We start from the raw sequence: 19973 nt of genomic DNA on the forward strand, positions 1-19973 counted from the left end.
GAAAATTTTATTTATAGAAAATACCAACTTATTAACTTATGTATAGAATAAAAATTATTTATAGCAAAACATCTTCAAATCTTAGTTGGAATATAAAAAAGAATCATAGTTAAAATAGAAAAATAATCATGTTATTTTTAAAATATGAAAATATAAGATAATTTTATTTGGAAAAGAAAAATTAATTTTAATCCTAATTGAATAAGTAAATATAAATATAAACACCGTTTGATCCAAAATAATACTAATGTAACTTAATAAATAGAAAATAATAACATAAAATAAATTTAAAATTTTTAAAAATAGTCTCCAATATTTATTTGGTGTTTACTTATTTACGATGTTTTTACCAATCTAAAGTTGTGTGAGAAATGATTAAATATATATATATATATATCTTTTATCATTCATTTTACATTGCAAAAAGTGTTGCAAATCGCAGGAATGTGCAACCAACAATCTTTTATGCATGTTTTATAATTTTCATTCTGAATACATTGAATCTTACCCAAATGACTTAATTCTTAAAAGAATGTCAAGAATTTGATAAATAAATCATTATTAAAAAATGTGTCATTTTCGGATCATCGTAAAGTCTAATGGTCTATTACTACGAGCAAACATTAGTCCCAAGTCCAATGCATTAGTCCCAAGTCCAATTTTGTGTAGGTTCAAAATGTGCTACATAAGCATAAAGTGGGACCCTTTGAGAAGTGGGACTCCCTCTTTCCAATGGTGAGTCCCACTTGTGGTGCCACATAAATATTATATTAAAAAGATTAATATAATATTTTGAGAGGCTGTCTAACAGTAAAAAAAAATATTTTCTCAAAAACATTATAGTATTATATTATGTTTTAATTTGAATTGAAAGAATTTAAAAAAATATTTTAAAATGAATACATAATTTTCTAAAAAATTATTTATTTATTTAATAAAATGAATAATTATAAATGAAGGGTATGAAATGAGCAGCCTCGTGGGATAAAAATTAATGATTACAAGTGAAATAATTTCTAATGAAAAATGTATGCATTTGGTCAAAAGCTTTTCATTACTCTTGTTGCTTTGGAAAAGTTTGTTTTTTTAAATAGATTTTGTAATATAATATTCCTCGTAATGCGTACATCATAGTCTTTTTTGGTTTTTACTAAAATACAGTAATAATGAGTTGAACCACAACCATTCTAGGTGCAAAGTATATTGAAACAAAAGAGAGAGCTTTACTTTATAATTAATTAGGGTAACAAAATAGACTAGGATTTAGTTAGAGTTCCTTGTTGGACAAGATAATTTGGTTAGATGATCACAGCTCACTTTTATATTATATATTTTTTTATAGTTTTTTTTATATTTTTTTAATAATCTCAAAATTAATATCTGCTTAGACTATAAAACATATATAAATTAATTATTATAATTTTATTTTAAATTAATATTCTAATATCAAGTTTTTGGAGTTTAGTTTATGTCACTTTTTATTTTTATTTTTTAGTGACACATAATCATTATTCTGTTACAGTATTGTCGATTTTATCATTCAAATACATATTTATGGATGTGTCTAACATATTTCTTTTTATTAGGCGGTCATTTAGAGTTACGAAATGATTAGACTTGCTCTCCTATTTCTTATTATGTCACCAAACTAAATTATCTTTTAGTAGATCTATGCATATAGTCAGTTTGACCTGCTTCACATCACCGAATTGAAACATAGGAGATTAGGACGGTCCACTTTAGAATGGCTAAATGGGTCTTGAACTTATATTTCTTTTTAGGATCCGATCTCACTTCGAATCGTCAGATATAAAAGGTAAGCGGTCATAAAAATATTTTTTAATATTAAATAAAATTTAATATAAATATAATTAAAAAATTAATAATGAAAAATATATTTTTTAATATATATAAAAAATAAAATAAATAAAAATTATAAATCGAAAAAATATATTAAAAAATTATATATCAGAATTAAAAATACTAAATTTTATTTTTAATTTAAATATAATTTTATATTATTATTAAAATATTCAATAAATACATTATTTATATAAATTTGAAAATATAAATCGTCTTTTTCTCGATGAATTAAATTTAATTTAGAAATTTATGTAAAATTAATTTTTAATTTTTATATAATTAGGGGAATTTTTGTCCAATGCAATTAGCAAAAGGACACAATATTGGACAAATACATAGATTTACAAGTCCCACTTGCACCAACAACAGAGAAGAAGAAAAGTTTAAGCTTCTCTTCTCTTCCTTTCCTTTTTTATATATATTTTTTTGTAGGGATGAGAAATTTACACAAGGATTGCAAATGAGCGGCGCTCTTCCTTTCCTTTGCCCCATCCATTACCATTGATTTAATTCCTTATTTTCCCTTTTTTTTTTTTTTTTTTTTTTCTGTCCTTACCTGCCTATTTAATTATCACCTTAATAATCAATTTATGTTATTTAACATTAAATATATCTATATTTTAATTAAATATTTAAATTGGAAGCTTTTTAATTTTTAAAACTATATTATTAGATTTAGACAAAATCAACTAGAATAGAAGGATTTAAATCTATTAGAATAATATATTTTTAACTATTAAAATAAATTTAAGTCAAATAATAAATATAATATAATACATATTAAAAGTTTAATTTTAAATAGTTAGAATTACAATTGCTTCAGTTTATTTATATCAATATAGTTATATTTTCTTTTAATTTATTGAATTAGGTTTAATAATTATTTAAAAAAATAATTTTAATAACTTAATATATATATATATATATATATATATAGCTTAAGAAACTAAATCATGTTCTTTTAATGCATCCAGCTATTTTGAAATACAAATTTGACATAAATTAAAAAAATTAACAATATTTTTTCCGAAAATTAAGTTACAATATTAATAAAATAAAATTTATAATATTAATTCAAAATCAAACACTAAATAAAATAATTGTAAATATATTATGCTTTTATAGTTAAAAATATTTCTTTTTAAAAAATAAAAAATAAAAAAGAGAATTTGAAAGGCTGCAACTTAACAATCACTGGTATTGGTTGTCATTAGTCAGTTACAGTTAGTCGCGGAACACAGGAACCCAACCAATGAAGTATAAAAAAAATGCAATTCTGAGACTCCAGATTTTGCTCAAACCGAGGTTCCGCTCATACGCCAAAATGCGTGGTGTCCTTTTTACTACTCTAACTACAGTCTACGAATAACCATTTTACACCCTCTTTTTTAGCCGTCTGATCCAATTACTTCATCTGAATCCCGAATCCCCATCATGAAGTACACGTCACCTCCACCTCCCTCACTAACCAGTGACGACTCTGAACCATTCAATCCACCGCTCTACTTATACCTCCTCCTCTTCTCCTCCATCCTCCACCTCCTCTCTCTCTGGAGAAACCACTAATCTCTGTTTCTTGATTTATATCGGCGCCTTCTCCTTCCACCGTGTATTGAAATGGCAGGAACTGGGGTGGTGGCAGTTTACGGTAATGGAGCAATCACTGAAACTAAGAAGTCCCCCTTCTCCGTCAAGGTGGGTCTGGCCCAGATGCTCCGGGGTGGTGTTATCATGGACGTCGTCAACCCAGAGCAGGCTCGCATCGCCGAGGAGGCCGGCGCTTGTGCTGTCATGGCCTTGGAGCGTGTCCCTGCTGACATCCGCGCTCAAGGTGGCGTCGCTCGAATGAGTGACCCTCAGCTAATCAAAGAAATTAAGCAGTCCGTCACCATCCCTGTCATGGCTAAGGCCCGCATCGGGCACTTTGTGGAGGCTCAAATTCTTGAAGCCATAGGCATCGATTATGTTGATGAGAGCGAAGTGCTTACCCTTGCGGATGAGGAGAATCATATCAACAAACATAACTTCCGTATCCCCTTCGTTTGCGGTTGTCGGAACTTAGGTGAAGCGCTACGAAGGATACGGGAGGGAGCCGCCATGATTAGAACCAAAGGTGAAGCAGGGACCGGAAACGTTATCGAAGCGGTTAGGCACGTGAGGTCTGTGATGGGAGATATTAGGGTTTTGAGGAACATGGATGACGACGAGGTGTTTACTTTCGCCAAGAAGATTGCTGCGCCATACGATTTGGTTATGCAGACGAAACAGCTGGGGAGGCTACCCGTGGTGCAGTTCGCCGCTGGAGGGGTGGCGACACCGGCGGACGCAGCGTTGATGATGCAGTTGGGCTGCGATGGTGTGTTTGTGGGGTCCGGAGTTTTCAAAAGCGGCGACCCAGCAAGGAGGGCCAGAGCGATTGTGCAGGCGGTGACCCATTATAGCGATCCAGACATGCTTGCAGAGGTGAGTTGCGGTCTAGGTGAAGCTATGGTGGGGATCAATTTAAACGACAAGAAGGTTGAAAGGTTTGCAAACAGGTCTGAATAGGTGTTATGTTGTTTTGCTTGCTGTTTGTCAAGTATAAGACTGTTAACTCTTATGGTTTTTAATTATTTTTTAATAGTTTTTGGAAACTGTTATTTGATTATGGCTTTGTAATTGAATAATTGTTTGATTAGTTATATAATTTTACTTCTTTATATTACCCATATGGAGCTGTAGCTTTCACTTACCTACACATGTGTGATTATATAGTCCTTTTGATTCTGTGGCTATGGCTTTGAGTTTGAGCCTTAATCAGAATCTCAAAGTGTTCCTGGACTTATTCATCCCAAACTCTTAACTGTCCATTTCAATTATAGTCTCCTGTAATGTTTGGTTTTGTTCTCCCATATTTGAGTGGACAATAAATTGAACTAGGATGTAAGGATCCATTATTTTCATGGAAAATATTTTCCATGTTTTGGACTGGAAAAATATTTCCCTCATTTTTAAGAAAATGGGACTGGAAAATACTTTCCTTATTTTCTGCACTTGCCTGTATGTATGAATTTAATTAATTTCTTTTATTTTTTAAATTAAACCAAGTAATCTAAAATAACTTGTTTTAATAGAAAATATTTTCTAGAGAAAACATGGCTAATGCAAAAGGGTATAGCTTGGTTTGGGGAAAAGAATGCATGTATTGTGTATCCCCTTCAAATAAGGCCAAATGCAATGGACCAAGAGTCTGGCTTTGAGGCTGAAATGATGAAGATATTTCCTAGAGGACCGAACGTTAGAGTTAGATTTGTTTCTGTAATATTTATTTTACACTGCCTAAAGTATGGCTGAAGTGCTTACATTATTTGTTTGTGTTTTGAATTTGTAATACGTCTCTTTGTAGAATTTTCAATTACAAAACCTTGTGCTCATGAGTAGTCAAGTGTTTGGCCGTGGTGATTGCTTCCATTGAGCATTGAAGTTAATTTTTTGTTTTGAAAAAAAAAAAAACTATATCTTTCTAGCTATGTCATTGCTTGAATAGTTGATTTGTGATATTGATTGATTAGTATCAAAGCTGATTTCATTCTGAGCATTGCGTATTTTGAACTATTTTGACGTTAATGATGTAGCAAATGTTTTTTGTTTTGACTTGACTCTTCATCACTTAAGAAATTAGCATTGCTTGAATTTTTTAATGAAAATTATATTCATATTGCAGTAGGCTCTATTTGGATATGAGTTTCTGTACGATTGAGACATTAATCTCATCATGTTGACCATAAAGGGGCCTAGAAAAAATGAAAAGAGGACTTTTGTTTGGGGAGAAAGAGAGGGGGAGGGTGTTAAAGAACACATTAGGTATTATTTACAGTTGTCAATTTTTTATGCCCAGTTAGCTGTTTGGAGCTCAAAATGAGCATTTTGGATGTTTACATAATTATATGGAATATTTTTGCTTTCTATTTGACTTAATCATGTGTGAGAATGTAAGCTCTGAGGGTCTCAGGCATCCATGAGATTTAGATAGGCTTGCCTTTGGAGACGAATACCTTTCTTTGGTGAACAAGGGTGGGTTGTGAGAGCCAGTTCCAATTATAGATGATTTTCACCCTTGTCTTTGTCCTGAAGGGGATGGAAAGTGAGCGACTTTGAGATTATCTGAAAGGGTATCAAACGTTTCGTTTCTTTTTTTTAAAAAAATAAAAGTGATCAAGTGCTTGTGAATTTGTGGCACTGCTAAATCTTTCCCAGTTTTAATTCAGTTTGGATTTCTGAAGTATGGATCATTAGCAGCAACAGTTATGTATAAATGTTTTATTAGGTATCACCCACTCTTTGGTTTGATCAGAATGCTCGTCTTGTCTTACATCTAAAATACCCATGCAGGCAGCAGGCTGAAAAATCCGTCATAACATCTTTGTAAGACTCAATTAATTGATTCATCATATAAATGTTTATCACTCAGAGCCACTTGTCTAGTGTTACACTTGACAGTTCTTTCTCCTCCCAAATCCCTCCATTTTATTTTTCATTTACCATTCAACATCTGGGAAATCAATTGAATCTCAAGCCAACCATCCGAGATTCATGTATCCTTCCTGAGTTATTGCATGAAAACAAGGCCAGTTAAGTCATGTGGAATAGATTCATTTAGAAATTCTTACTTTTGCCCTTTGCTACAAGCCACAAGTAGCTTTGTATCCTAAACCTAATCAGGAACAGCAGTCTCGGACTGCGGAGAAAATCGGGATTTGATGTGGTGAAGTTCTACTTCTGGCCAGTCCACAGCCCAATGTAGCCGAGATGAATCCAATTCTGCAAAAGAGTTGAGGGGCTGTAGTGTAATGGACAAAGAATGGAACTTGTAGTGATCTTGGTACTCGTGCAGTGCCTTTGTCTCTCTCCCATGGTGGTCTGATGCCGAGGAGCACAAAAGCTTCTGAATTCAGGGCAACTTGCTGCGTCCTTTTGGCGGTGTGGTCTTAATAGCACCTGACGGTAGAAGCTGCTGCGCATTGGACGCTGCTTCGGCTTTGAAATTTGCCTGATGCATATTTACTATTGAATATCTAAATTTAAAAAAATTAGGAAAAATTATTTAATTTCTAATGGATTCGTTGCTCTATTTTAAGAATTTAATATTTTTATTTCTGAGATTTAATTTCATCAAAATTAGTGGTTTTTTTTATAAAAAATGACGTTAATGATAGGACAAATAATCGAACTATCCTTTTTATAATTTAACACTTTAGTTCTTAAAATTTAATTTCTATAAATTTATAGGTCTCTTTCAAAAAATTTAAGAAAAAAATACGTTTTTATCTTTAAAATATTACATAATTAATAAATTTATTCTTTTATTTTTTAAATTTAACACTTTAGTCTTTAAAGTTTAATTTCATCAAAATTCAAAAAAGAAAATCTCAAACTTATTCTGATAGATAAATAAAAATTTTAATAAATTTAATATTTAAATTCAGTAAAAATAATAAAAATTAAAATATATAAAATTTAAATTATTAAAAATAAAAAGATTAAATTTAATATAAATTATTTTTGTGATACTACTCGTTGTTGTCGATCACCGTTTGTTATTTTGAAAAATTTATTAAAATGTCTCTAATATTTTAAAAAGTTTACTAGTTAGTTTTTTCGTTAATTTAAGTTGTTAAGTATTATAAAAAAAAATTTAAAATACTCTGATATGAAAAGACTAATTAATAATTTTTTTAATAATTTGAGAAACCAACTAATAATTTTTTCTAAACTATAAAGACTAAATAATAAAATATTTAGTGATAAAATCAATAAAAAAACTAATTAGTAGACTTTTTAAAATATTAAGGACATTTTAAGTAGCGAGTTCTTCCGAAATTATATTTATTCTCCTTTGTTTACCAAATGAAAATAATTGACTTAATAGAAAATTTTTTTTACCAAACGAAAATAATTGAATTAACAGAAATTTTTTATGAAAGAATTTTAACTTTTGACAGAATAGAAAAATGAATCTGTTAATTATATAATATAAAAAGTAATTTTAAAATTTTTTTTTTTTATTCGTATGTAATAATAGTCTTTCAAGTAAGCTTTGTTTTGCTTTGTGTCGACAAGTATAGCCATCGTAGATTCAACTATCGAGAAGGAAGCTGAAATTCATAAATGGAGGGAAAGAAACTCATAATAAAAAACATTTTCCTAAAAAAATTTAATTATTTTTTCAGAAAAATAGTTTCTCTTTCCATTTGCTGATGAAAAATTTATCAATGTCATTAGATTTATATAAATTAATCCTAGTAACATTTTTTTAAATTTTTTTATCATCACAATTAAATAATAAAAAATAATATAATTAAAAAGTCAAATTTATTAATAAATTATATAATGTGAGTAAAAAAATTTAAACTTTAATTTTTTAAATTTACTTCTTAATTATTATTAAAGTGTTAAATAAAATCATCACTTATAAAAATTTAAAAGTATATGCTCTTTTAAATATATTTGATTTTATTCAATTTTTTAATTATAATTTAGAGATAAATATAGATTATAAAAATAAAATTTAATATTTTTAATTTTTCTTGTATAATTTAAGAACACATTTAACTTTTTTTTTACTAAAATAATTCTTAATATATATACATTTTAAAAATATATGTTGCACATGTAAATTATTTTTCTTAAATAAATGAAACTTAAACAAGTATTTCAAATAAATTTCATTGTCTTTTACCTTTTCTTTAATTTTTATTTTCTTAATAGACTGATCCTTTATTTGAAATAAAAAATTTTGTAAAAATTAAATTTAATTGATTTTTTTAAAAAAAATTATTTAAAATAAAAAATTTAAAATTTTTTAATTTGAAAAAAATTCATCATGTATAAAAATAAAATCATGAATAATTTTATAATAATTTATTTAATTTTTTTTACAAAATGATTCCTATTAAATAAAAATAAAAATTTCTAAAATTTAAATATCCGCTTGATGATTTTTCATTTTGTGAAATTTTCTATTATATTAAATTTACTAATTATTTTTTTTATTAATAGTAGTTGGAGTACTATTTATTTTATATAGTTTAAAAAATTCATTAATTAATTTATTAATTCTTAAAAAATACATTAATTAATAACAATTAAAAATTAATAAATATTTTTAAAATATTACAAATATTTTTAAATATTTTTAAATCCCAGTAAATAATTAATTAATTTTCATATAACACATGAAATAAATAATAATTTTTTTCATCATTTTTATGCGGCAACTAAGACGATACGGGGAGACTTTTCCCTCCAGTTATTTGGCAGCATTCAACGAGCGTACGAAAACCACGCCGCACAGAACCACTACCAATGCCCTCATTTGGTCCGGCTGAATATTACAGCTTTTACTCTTTTGTTTGGTCTTCAGATTAACGACCAAACTACTGTCTCTACCAAAATCGGTGACTGAACCCCAACTGAACCCTAGTTGGCTATTCCCTTTCTCTGATTTTGACCTCATCCAATCATTTTCTTCGGACCGCCTTAGCATTCAAATTTTCCTCTTTTCCCTCTGTCAGAACTAATTGTTAATATGCTCCTCTAATCATCTCACCTCGACCTGCCAAAATTAGGGCTTTCAGATTCTGCAATGGTGGGGATGATGAACCCCACTTCGAGAGACAGGCTTGCCATTCTCGTCAGTTCTTCCATAGACATACCTTCAAAGCTTGAAAATTTGCGTCGATTAAACCAAAATTTGCTAGAAGAAGATGATGTTAGTTCGCTTTCTGAGTTCCTCCCTCGTCTCTTCAAGTTGCAGTCTGATCAGCACTCCCCGGTTCGCAAATGTGTCGCCCAGTACGATCCCCCTTGCCCAGATTCAATAGAAATACATTTTTCAGTTAATGGGAATCGAATATTAGCTTGTTCCTGGGTTTAATTTAATTAGCTATTTTCCGACGTTGGTTCTACCCAGTATTATTATTGCATTTTATTTTGTGTAGGATAATTGGAGAAATTGGACTCAGGCACTTGGAATTTGTGCCTGAAATTGTTCCCGTTTTAATTAGTGTTTTGGAAGATCGTGCACCAGCCGTTGCTAGACAAGCCATTACTTGTGGAGTTAATTTGTTTCGGTCTACCCTCCAAAAACTTGCACTTCAGGTTATCCTTTTTCCTCACCTGATATGACTATGACCCGAGACATCTGGGTATTATTAATGATATGAGACCTTCTAATCTTATTCTTTGTTAGTTCCATATATGCCAATCATGATTCCACTCTTCATAGTCTTTGTCCTGAGCCATATTACATTTTTCAATAACTTCGTGGAGGGCATGCAAATTATAATGTTACAGCACTTATCTTTCTTTTCAGTGGCTCCCTGCTAAATTATATAAGTTGAATTTTATGCTTCTTCTTCCCTTTTCTTCTTCTTCGTCGATGTTCAGGGTCTTTACACCAGTGAGTTGGATGATTTGCTCAAGTCATCATGGTCATCAATGTTAGAGTTCAAGGAAAAAATGTACTCCATAGCTTTTCAGGTAATCCTTGATTCTTAGGAATACACACTGACACTACTAGATCCATTTTTTGTCCTTCTTGTGTGTTCTTATTCATTGTGATGACATGCTTTCTAGCCTGGGAGTGGTGGAGTAAGATTGCTGGCATTGAAGTTTGTGGAAGCAGTCATTCTTCTTTACACACCTGATCCTAATGGCTCTCCAGAACCCCCTCGTCATGAAGGTACGTGGGCCAAGGCAGAATCAAAGACAATATTTCACCCATTAGTACTCAATTGGAATAACATTAGATTGCTTATACGTGCTTGTTTGTCACACTCATCATTCTTGTAGGAGAACCTGTGGAGTTCAATGTATCATGGCTTCGTAGTGGCCACCCAGTACTAAATGTTGGAGATTTGTCGATTGAGGCCAGCAAAAGATTGGGTTTATTGCTAGATCAACTTAGGCTCCCAACAGTGAAATCTCTCAATAACTTGGTGATTGTGGTGCTCATTAATAGGTAGCTGGTCAGCTGTGCTCATATGCATTTGCTATTTCTCTTCTGGTGTAGTGTTTTGTTTTGTTCTCTCTCTTTCTCTCTCTCTCTCTCTCTTTTTGTAGGGCTGGTATACAATATGGCTATTAACCAGTCTTCTCTCTGAACAGTAGACGTATTCCTGAAGAATTTTATCATTGTTAGTTAATGTTACAATTTAATTTTTCTTATCAGTCTTGCTACCATTGCAAAGAAAAGGCCCCCATATTATGGACGCATCCTACCAGTTTTACTTGGTTTGGGTCCATCAAGTTCTGGTATTGAAGTTATGAATGCTTCTGGGGCGAATCATGCTTTGAAAAGTGCCTTCCTCACCTGCCTGAAATGTACTCACCCTGGTGCTTCTCCGGTATGTAGCTAGTTATAAGTGTATTTGAATAATTAAACGGTTGAATATTCTTTTTTCTTTAATAGCCCGTGTCCTTTCATTTGATTTTACTGTTGATTTGTTGTGGGCTTCTGTTAATATCAATTTCCATATTAATTTCTTGCTGATATAATAGTTTCAGTTAGCAGGAACAAAGGACATGGTTGCCAAGAATATTCTTTTAGGTTAATGTGCAATCATTGCTTTAGTTTTGTTTATTCTATGTTCTAAAATTTTTCCTTCTTTCTTATTTGTGCTGTCTTGTAAATATGCTATTTTCATCATTAAATTTATTTAAGTCATGCTTTTCATTAAGGATCTTCAGAAATTGAAACGTGTTGGGTTTTTGTTAGGGAGAGTTGTTAAGGTAAACTTGAACTCGTTTCAAGTTTTGTATTGTAATTATATAATTGATTGGGAAGAAATTTTATGTGTTCATCATTAATTTAATTTCCTATTTGCTTGGGTGTCACGAAAAGGTTTAGAATTTTTGTTTATTGGTGTGGAACAGGTCTCAAACATAGTTGAATGGCCAAAAAGATCCATATAGCTGACTCCAGCTAGTTTGTTATTAAAGCTTAGATGTTATATGTTTGCTGGAGTGTTAATTAAAAATGGTGTATAGTTTTTTTTTTTCATCACTTGCGTACTTGGCATTCTCTGCAACTTTTGGAACTATTTCGTGTCAACATGATCTACTTAACTGATGTTTAGTAACTTCTCGCATGTATGCTTTTGTCTAGCATTTTGTTGGACAACTGGTAATGGGTTTTTATTTCTGTAGTGGCGGGATCGATTAGTTGGTGCCCTGAGAGAGATGAAAGCTGGAGGGGTTGCTGATGAAGCCCTACATCATATTCTCAAGATTAATGGGAGTTCTGAGGAGAGGGAAGAAGTTTCAACCATTGTCATGGTATTACCTCTGTACTTTCCTCAGCCATTACTGTGACGTGTTTTTTTGTACGTAGGGAAACACACATATGTTTGGTGCTTCTTTTTAATGATTGGACATTTACAGAATGAGGTTCAAACATCTGATGGCGCACAAGGTAAATTGGGAAGCAAAAGATCTGGAGCAGAGGACAGTAGTGAGTTGGCAGAAGCCAATGATGTGTCTGGAAAACGTGCGAGACCAATGCCAAGTGTTTCAGAGGAGCCAAATAAAGAATTGAATAGGAATGTTTCTGGGTCTCAGGATGATGTTCCTTCAGATGGACCTACAGTAAATGGAGAAGATGATACTGGACCTGTACAGCAACTTGTTGCAATGTTCGGAGCCTTGGTTGCTCAAGGTGAAAAAGCTGTTGGTTCTTTGGAGATTCTTATTTCAAGTATATCTGCTGACTTGTTAGCTGAAGTTGTGATGGCTAACATGCGCTACCTTCCTACAAGCCATCCTCAAGCTGAAGAAGACGATGAATCACTAGTGAATATGACTATAATTGGCAGTAACACTCAAGCCAAGTATCCATCATCATTTTTGAATAATGTCCTTTCTCTTTCTACTTCTTTCCCACCTATAGCTTCACAGCTAAATGCTCAGCATTCAGCTTCCAATGATATAGAGGTATGCATTTTATCTTCTTTCTTATCTTGGGTCTTTTCCTTTTTAATTTCGACATCCACATCCAATTATGAATGAATTGTAATTATCTATTTTGACTTCTTTCCATTCATCTTTTTGAGAAAAAAATTGTTTTTAGTTTTAGATTTGTTATTCTAAAGTCTTTTTATTAATAAAACAGAGGATGTCACGGGTAGAAGAACTTCATGCTGTTCCTGTGGCTGATAGTACTGTTGTATATTCTGGAATAAGTCATGGAGCTGAAAATGAAATGTTTCCTGCTAGTTTACCATTGCCAGCCAGTTTACCGTCACCTACAAATGTGATGTCATCTCGAACAGGGATGGATATTCCATCTGATAGTCTTGGTCTAGGGGATTTGGAGAGTGAGATACCTGGCTTAGACTCTTCTGCTCATAATGATGGATGTTCAGAAACTGTAGGCACTTTATCATTAGCCTCTACTGATCTGGAAGATGCCAGTCAAGAGCAAGTTACAAGTTTGGATGGAAGTTCAACCCTGGATTTGCATCCGGCAGTATCAACAGATAGGTCAGATGAGCTTAGTCCAAAGGCAGCTGTGGCAGAGTCTAATTGTTTAATCTCTTCTACAGCAACTACTGTGGGTTTGCCTTGTACTTTTGTCCTGCCAAAAATGTCAGCACCTGTTGTCGACCTTGCAGAAGAACAGAAGGATGAACTGCAAAATTTGGCCTTTATGCACATTGTTGAGGCATATAAGCAAATAGCAGTTGCAGGGGGTTCTCAAGTCCGCTTTTCTCTGCTTGCTTATTTAGGAGTTGAGGTATTAATTCTACCATTTAAGGATGTTTCTTACCTTTGCACTGCTATTTGCAATGTGTATAATATTGCCTATACTTGGTAATTTGATTGCTTGGCAATGGTTTGCCTAATTAATTATATTGCTTTTACCAAGTCTATCTGCATTTTCTTGTTCTTTAGCTGGAAGTAATTCTTGTGGTCTTCACTTCATTTCAAGCATTCATGAAAATTGTACTGGTCAATAAACTTGTTGAAGAATGTATGCGAGTAATATTCTTTCAGCCTCACTTATGCATATTTGATTTTTGTTTTTCAAGGTTAACTGTTTGGTAGTGTTATTGTAGATACTATTCATAAATACTTGCCTTTTCATGTTGTCAAAGCAGGTTTGATATCCTTTGATTCTGCCATGTTAATCTTATGTGGCAATTGGGAAGCATGAGGCCTCCTTTAATCCTTAAACTTTAATTTTATGCAAAGTACACTATTTTCTTGCATCAAAATCACTGCAAAAATAATTTCTGGTTTTTCCTCTTTAATTTATCTTATTTTTACCTAGTTGTGTAAATTTAATCCAATTTGGATGTACAATACATAGGAATTTGAACACATGAAATATTTGTATAGATATTAGGAATGATCATACACAAAACCCTGTATTCTAAAGAAAAAACCTATTAAGTTATTCACATATATTTTGTTGTTGGGAGAATATAATTTGTTCATAACATGGCAGTTCATGCTATCTTGTCTTGTTAATGTACTGCAATTAAATGTTTCATATAATATATATAATTTATCTATTGATATACACATCTCTAATTGCCATGAGGCATTAGCCTAGTGGCAATGCTAAGGCTGTAAAAACCTTGAGGTCTCAAGTTATACTCCCATTGATGTTGGGTTTATATTACTTGTTTATTAACACTTGCTTGGTTTCTTTGTGCCTTGGCTTAGTGGCATAGTCCTCTAAATATATACTTCTACTACTATCTCCAGGAAAAATATATGCATCTCTAGTCTAATTTTATCGCTCTTTTTTTGTTGATATGTAATCCAATTCTCCTTTTTCTCAATTTTGGTTTATTTAACAAAATTTTTGACACAAAGAGCCAATTTTGGACAAATTAAACTAAGTTTATTGGAAATTGATAATTTAAAGACTTAATATGAATAAGGCAAAATATATATATCTATTTTTATTATTTTAATATATATATGTGTCTCTGTGTGTGTGTAAAGTTTAAGAGTTTCTATTGGGATTATTCACAGATATTATTCAGAGTGTACGCAATGTAACATTGGCCATAACCTTATTCTATTCAGTTGGCATTATTTGTCTTGTCTCAGCAAGTTTAACTTTTATAATTTAATGCTTTTTATGATTATTGTAGTTTCCGTCAGAGTTAGACCCATGGAAACTCCTCCAGAAGCACGTATTGTCAGATTACACGGGTCATGAGGTAAATGAGTATTTCCTTTTATTGCTTAAATATTTTTTTCTTGTTGAATGGATGCCAATTTCTGTAATCATTATTTTTGAGCTGGATATGGGAAACCAACTTACCCTGAATGATGGTTGTTGTCTTCCCCCTGTGTCTTTGTCTATGCCTCTATGGTGTCTTCTCATGTGCATATGAGGGGATTCTGACAGATGTATCCACTTTCTTCTGGTATCTAAGATGATTAGATTTGACCATTGACTTTTAAAGGCATCTTGAAATCTTCAAATGAGTTGGGGCTCAAATGTTTTAGAAAGAGCTACTTATGTGGCTTTTGTTTAGAATACTCTATCATGTAGTTATATAGGTAGGCATTTTTTGTTTCCTTGCTTCTATGACGATCACTACAACTTAGTGCTTTGTGATGCAATCAGCAGCTGTCAGAATGAGAATGTTTTAAGCTTGAAGATGAATACCATTATGATAACAGAAACACTTGTCAAAGTCTGAGGTCCTTGCTCTTTCCAAATCCTTCTCCCCTTTTTTTGGCATAATTCATTTTGCAAGAAAAGAATTCAAATGGATTCTTGCAAAATCATGCGAGGATTCTACTTTTAAATGAAAATCTTTTAAGTTAAAAAGAATTGAATTCCTTCATTCCAAACAAAAAAATTATTAGAAAAGAAATCAATTGAATTGAATTCTTGCGAAATTCTTGATTCCAAGCGGAGGGTCTATGTTGTGTCCATTGTGCTTATACTGGTCTTGCTATCTATGATGGTGTTTAGTTAAGACTTTGTCATTGCTTCTATTCTCATTATATTGTTTTCAAATCTATAGCATCTGACACTAAATTGGATTTCTTCAGGGACACGAGTTGACTTTGCGTGTCCTCTACAGGTTATTTGGTGAGGTGGAAGAGGAACGTGACTTCTTTTCTTCTACAACGGCTGCTTCTGCATATGAAATGTTCCTCCTAAATGTGGTTTGTACTCATTCCTCGGGATAAATTCCTTTTGTTTTCTTCTGAGAGGTATATGGGTATTACAACATTAACTACCTTAATGCAGGCTGAAACACTTAGAGACTCTTTTCCTCCTTCAGACAAATCTTTAAGTAGATTGCTTGGTGAAGCTCCTTCTCTTCCAAAGTCAGTTTTGAATTTGTTGGAGGCCTTGTGTTCTCCAGGAAATGATAAAGCTGAGAAGGAGTTCCCAAGTGGGGATCGAGTTACTCAAGGTCTCAGCACTGTGTGGAGCTTGATTTTGCAGAGGCCTCCTATGCGAGAAGTCTGCTTGAGAATTGCTTTGCAGGTCTTTTCCTCTCTCTCTCTCTCTCTCTCTCAGATTTCATTGCACTGAAAAATGGTATGTCTTTGCAAATTGCTTTCGTGCATCTATTGTAACATCCATTAACCTTCATGTGTTGTTCACATTAGTCTTAAATCAATGTACATGTAACCTTGAGGGTTGGCCTTGTTGGCAAGTGGGTGTGTGGCATGTTGTTGATCATAGTTCTATTAAGCGATTCAAGTCATATGGATGGTGTTTCTTTCAAATCGCCTAGTCTTATTGTGGATGCCTGGATGACGTAATTTTTTCTTAATTCATTTCTAGTTTTAATTGATTATTACAGTACTGCTGCTTGGTAAATTTAGAAGGATTGAATGATCTGTACAAAATGAACGCTAGATTATTTATAACCACATATAGCACCCACTGTTGTCAAAGGCGCACCTGAGTCGCAAGGTAAGCTGGCACATGGATGATCGCCTAGTCAAGCTCCATCCAGGCTGGCAATATGCCAAAAGCACACCGAGGCACAGCCAGGCACCCCTATATGCTAGGCGAGGTTTATTGAGGCAATCACAACCCAGAAGCCAAAGAAAGAAAAATGGGAGGTGAAGAAATCGTACCTTCTCTGTTGCATTTGGCTGGCAAAATTCTCAGGTCTTTTTTTCCTCTTCTTTTTTTCCCTTCTTTCTTTCTTTCTTTTTCTTCTTGTCTTCTTGCTTGACCTCTTCTTCTTCTTCTTCTTCTTCTTCTTCTCTCTTTGTTATTTATTTCTTCCTATTCTCTGCGAGTTTCTTCTTTTTCTTCCTTTTTCCTGTTCTCCACTTTCCCCTTCTTTCTGCTCTTTTCTTCCCACCCACTTGTGTGGCATGCAGACCTGCAGCCCATTTTTCTTCTTTTTGTTGCTGGCATGCTGCCTTTTTTACTTTGATTTGCCAACCATGAAGCTTGGTGCTTATTTTCTGCAAAATTAGGCACAACCGATTAGTGATTAATACGTTTAGGATATATGCTTTACGAAATTGTTAAATTCTTTCAATTAGATAAAAATATAGTTATTTTTTCCCTTATAAAATTGACATAATACAAGTGTATGATTGTCTTTTTAACTACTACTTTCTCATTATCACATTGTTTAATAGAGATAAAATCAATTAATTGTATATGGTTTGTGATAAAATTTTATTATGTTGGCAGTTCTATGACCATGAAAGTAAATAAATTTAAATAATTTTACTTATGCTATTTGAATTTTGATTTATTGTTCATATTTATTAATTTTTTATGTTTCAAATTTTTTTGTGCCTCACTTCACTCAGGCATGCACCTTGGCTTCTGGATTCTTTGGCGCCTTAGTGCGCCATTCATCTTTTGCCTGTTGATGACTATGATAGGAACACGATTGGAATATTAATGCATTATTCAGTTTAATTGATTATGAACAACCACATAAGTGTGACTGGATTATATTTGTGGACAGGCTAATTTGCAGTTTCATGTATAGCTTGTTTATGATTTTCTAATTAATTAATTCGTTGTTTAAAATTTGATAGGAGTTGATCAGTGAGCAAATTTATGTTGCTAAATCCATCCTTTTAGCATTAGATTTGGTCGAAAATTGGTTTTTTAAGATATACATTTTTGTGAGGTATTCATGCTGGTGGGTTGAAGTTGGATTATTGGATGTGTGTGTATAGATATTGGTTATTATTCCACATTGACCTAGACTATTTGAGGTAGGTGCTGCGTTCACTATATAAAAGGGTACTCCTCTTTCTCTCTCTTGAGAAACTGTTCATCCGGCCTTAATGTGTGATTCCTCCATGTGTGTACCTGCTGAAAATTGGTAGTTCTGATATTTTGTCCAATAAATTGAGTTTAATGCTAATTGTCTTACTAAATAAAAAATTTAGAGGACTTATACTAAGTTGCAAACTGAGCTTGAGCTGTAATGATTGTTTAAGCTGAACAATGTTCACTCCTCTTTCTTAACTTCCAATTTTTTTACTTCTAAAAGAGTGCAGTTCATCACTTGGAGGAAGTGCGGATGAAGGCAATTCGCCTGGTAACTACACTCAACCTGGTTTTGATGGAACAAAAAAAAGAGTGTTATGCTATCCCTTTTACCACTGTAGATGTTTTCCTGTTACAGGTGGCAAACAAGCTTTATCCTATATCATCCATAGCTCAAAAAATAGAAGATTTTGCGAAGGAAAAATTGCTCTGTATCATCAGTAGAGATGTGACAGAAGGTACAGATGCTGAAGGATTGAGCAGTGAACCAAGGAAGGTATTAATTTGTTCATAATTCATCATGGAAGTGGAATTTCACTTGTTCTCTGCACTATTATGTGTCTTGTCTGTTACAAAATTCTTGTTTATGTGAACTGGAAATGAGCATACACGGTGTTGCGCCATTTTTATATTGTTGGAAAAGCTAATATTGAACAAGCTGCTATATATATTTCTGTTGGCTCTGCCATACCACAGGCAATACTTTTGAAATCTTCTTTTTTTTATTATTATTATTTTTTATAAGAACAGCTTTCACCCATTGAACTAAACAACTTGTTATCATATCCATTGCCAGTCCTTCGATGTACTACTCTCCAAACGTGTTCTGCAATATGTGGCCTCTGAACTGCGTTCCTTGCTCTTTTTTCTATCTTTTGAATTCATTATTCTGATTTGAATACTGTTTTATATTCATTATGGCATCAATTTGCCTCTTTCATTTTTATTCTTTTTCAAATGCAGATTGCTCCAAATTCTGTCAGTTTTTTCTCAAGATCTTTTAGTTATCCTTTTCTTTTCTCTCTCCATTTTCCAGTTACACCACTTTTTAAGGAAGCACTGAAAGTGCTCCTTTACATCTACTTGTAAGATGAAAATGTACCTTCTTTATGTTTAAAAATTCATCCTTTTTAAGAGGAGGTGTGCTGTATGAATGTAGGGAGAATGCCTTTCTATATCTCAGTTATCCTCAAAAGACCAGAAATTTTAAGTGTTTTAATGAAAAAAATGGTGATTGGAAATATTATACTGCTTAGGCTTCATTTATTTTGTGGAAAATATTTTTTGGTCTTTTTCTCATTTGCTGATGGTTCATGTGAATTGAGTTGCTGGAAAAAATTTTGGGATTAAAAAGAAAATAAAGCAATTTTTTAGGAAAATTACTTCCTGCATTTCAAATTGGAACTAATTTTTTTCAGGACTTGTACGAACTTATTTTACAATGAGGAATTTACCATAAAATGGTGAGTCACCACCAATTTTTGTTGAAATCTGTTCAACCTTCTTCCTTCTTCCATTTTCGCCACTTTGTGCAATTAAAAGTAAATATGATGTGAAGTCTTTGTAAGTATAAACATTAACTTCCATTTGATTTTTGTTGTTGCTACTAAACAGTTGGAAAAAAAATATCTCCAGAAAGTTTCAAGAGACAATTTCCACGAACATTTGGAGCCTTTGTTACCATATTGTGTGTTGCACACTTGGGTTTAGGTGCTAACAAATTCAAAGTTAATATCTATATGGGAATGCTGATAAGCTCAATTGCGATATGGTGCAGTGATTCATTGAAAAGAAATTGTAATTTAGACAAGTGTGCATTAGAAATGTGTTT

General features: G+C 32.4%; 2 protein-coding genes across 7 annotated transcripts in view; both read left to right on the forward strand.

Moving 5' to 3' along the window:
• The first annotated feature begins 3252 nt into the window (after window positions 1-3252).
• LOC110623171 (probable pyridoxal 5'-phosphate synthase subunit PDX1) lies at window positions 3253-4571 on the forward strand. The gene has a single exon (XM_021768101.2). It carries the CDS (start codon window positions 3481-3483, stop codon window positions 4408-4410), a length of 930 nt encoding a protein of 309 aa, XP_021623793.1. The 5' UTR covers window positions 3253-3480; the 3' UTR covers window positions 4411-4571.
• A 4666-nt stretch (window positions 4572-9237) lies between these two features.
• The window catches only part of LOC110622332, a 29128-nt gene continuing 18392 nt past the window's right edge, over window positions 9238-19973 (forward strand). For 5 of the 6 annotated variants that reach the window (XR_002489085.2, XR_002489086.2, XR_006352120.1 and 2 more), the window contains exons 1-14: window positions 9238-9696; window positions 9843-10002; window positions 10291-10383; window positions 10480-10585; window positions 10696-10864; window positions 11075-11249; window positions 12052-12180; window positions 12286-12834; window positions 13013-13636; window positions 15009-15077; window positions 15925-16041; window positions 16127-16369; window positions 18366-18413; window positions 18501-18638. Coding sequence is in view for 3 of the 6 variants with exons in the window: in XM_043960388.1 (XP_043816323.1) it covers window positions 9488-9696; window positions 9843-10002; window positions 10291-10383; window positions 10480-10585; window positions 10696-10864; window positions 11075-11249; window positions 12052-12180; window positions 12286-12834; window positions 13013-13636; window positions 15009-15077; window positions 15925-16041; window positions 16127-16369; window positions 18366-18413; window positions 18501-18638 (2829 nt within the window). In the remaining 3 variants the exon portion in view is untranslated. The remainder of the gene's footprint in view (window positions 9697-9842; window positions 10003-10290; window positions 10384-10479; window positions 10586-10695; window positions 10865-11074; window positions 11250-12051; window positions 12181-12285; window positions 12835-13012; window positions 13637-15008; window positions 15078-15924; window positions 16042-16126; window positions 16370-18365; window positions 18414-18500; window positions 18639-19973) is intronic. The other variant, XM_021766814.2, reaches the window with a different exon arrangement.

This window comes from Manihot esculenta, chromosome 9, assembly GCF_001659605.2.
Source record: "Manihot esculenta cultivar AM560-2 chromosome 9, M.esculenta_v8, whole genome shotgun sequence".
NCBI lineage: Eukaryota > Viridiplantae > Streptophyta > Magnoliopsida > Malpighiales > Euphorbiaceae > Manihot > Manihot esculenta.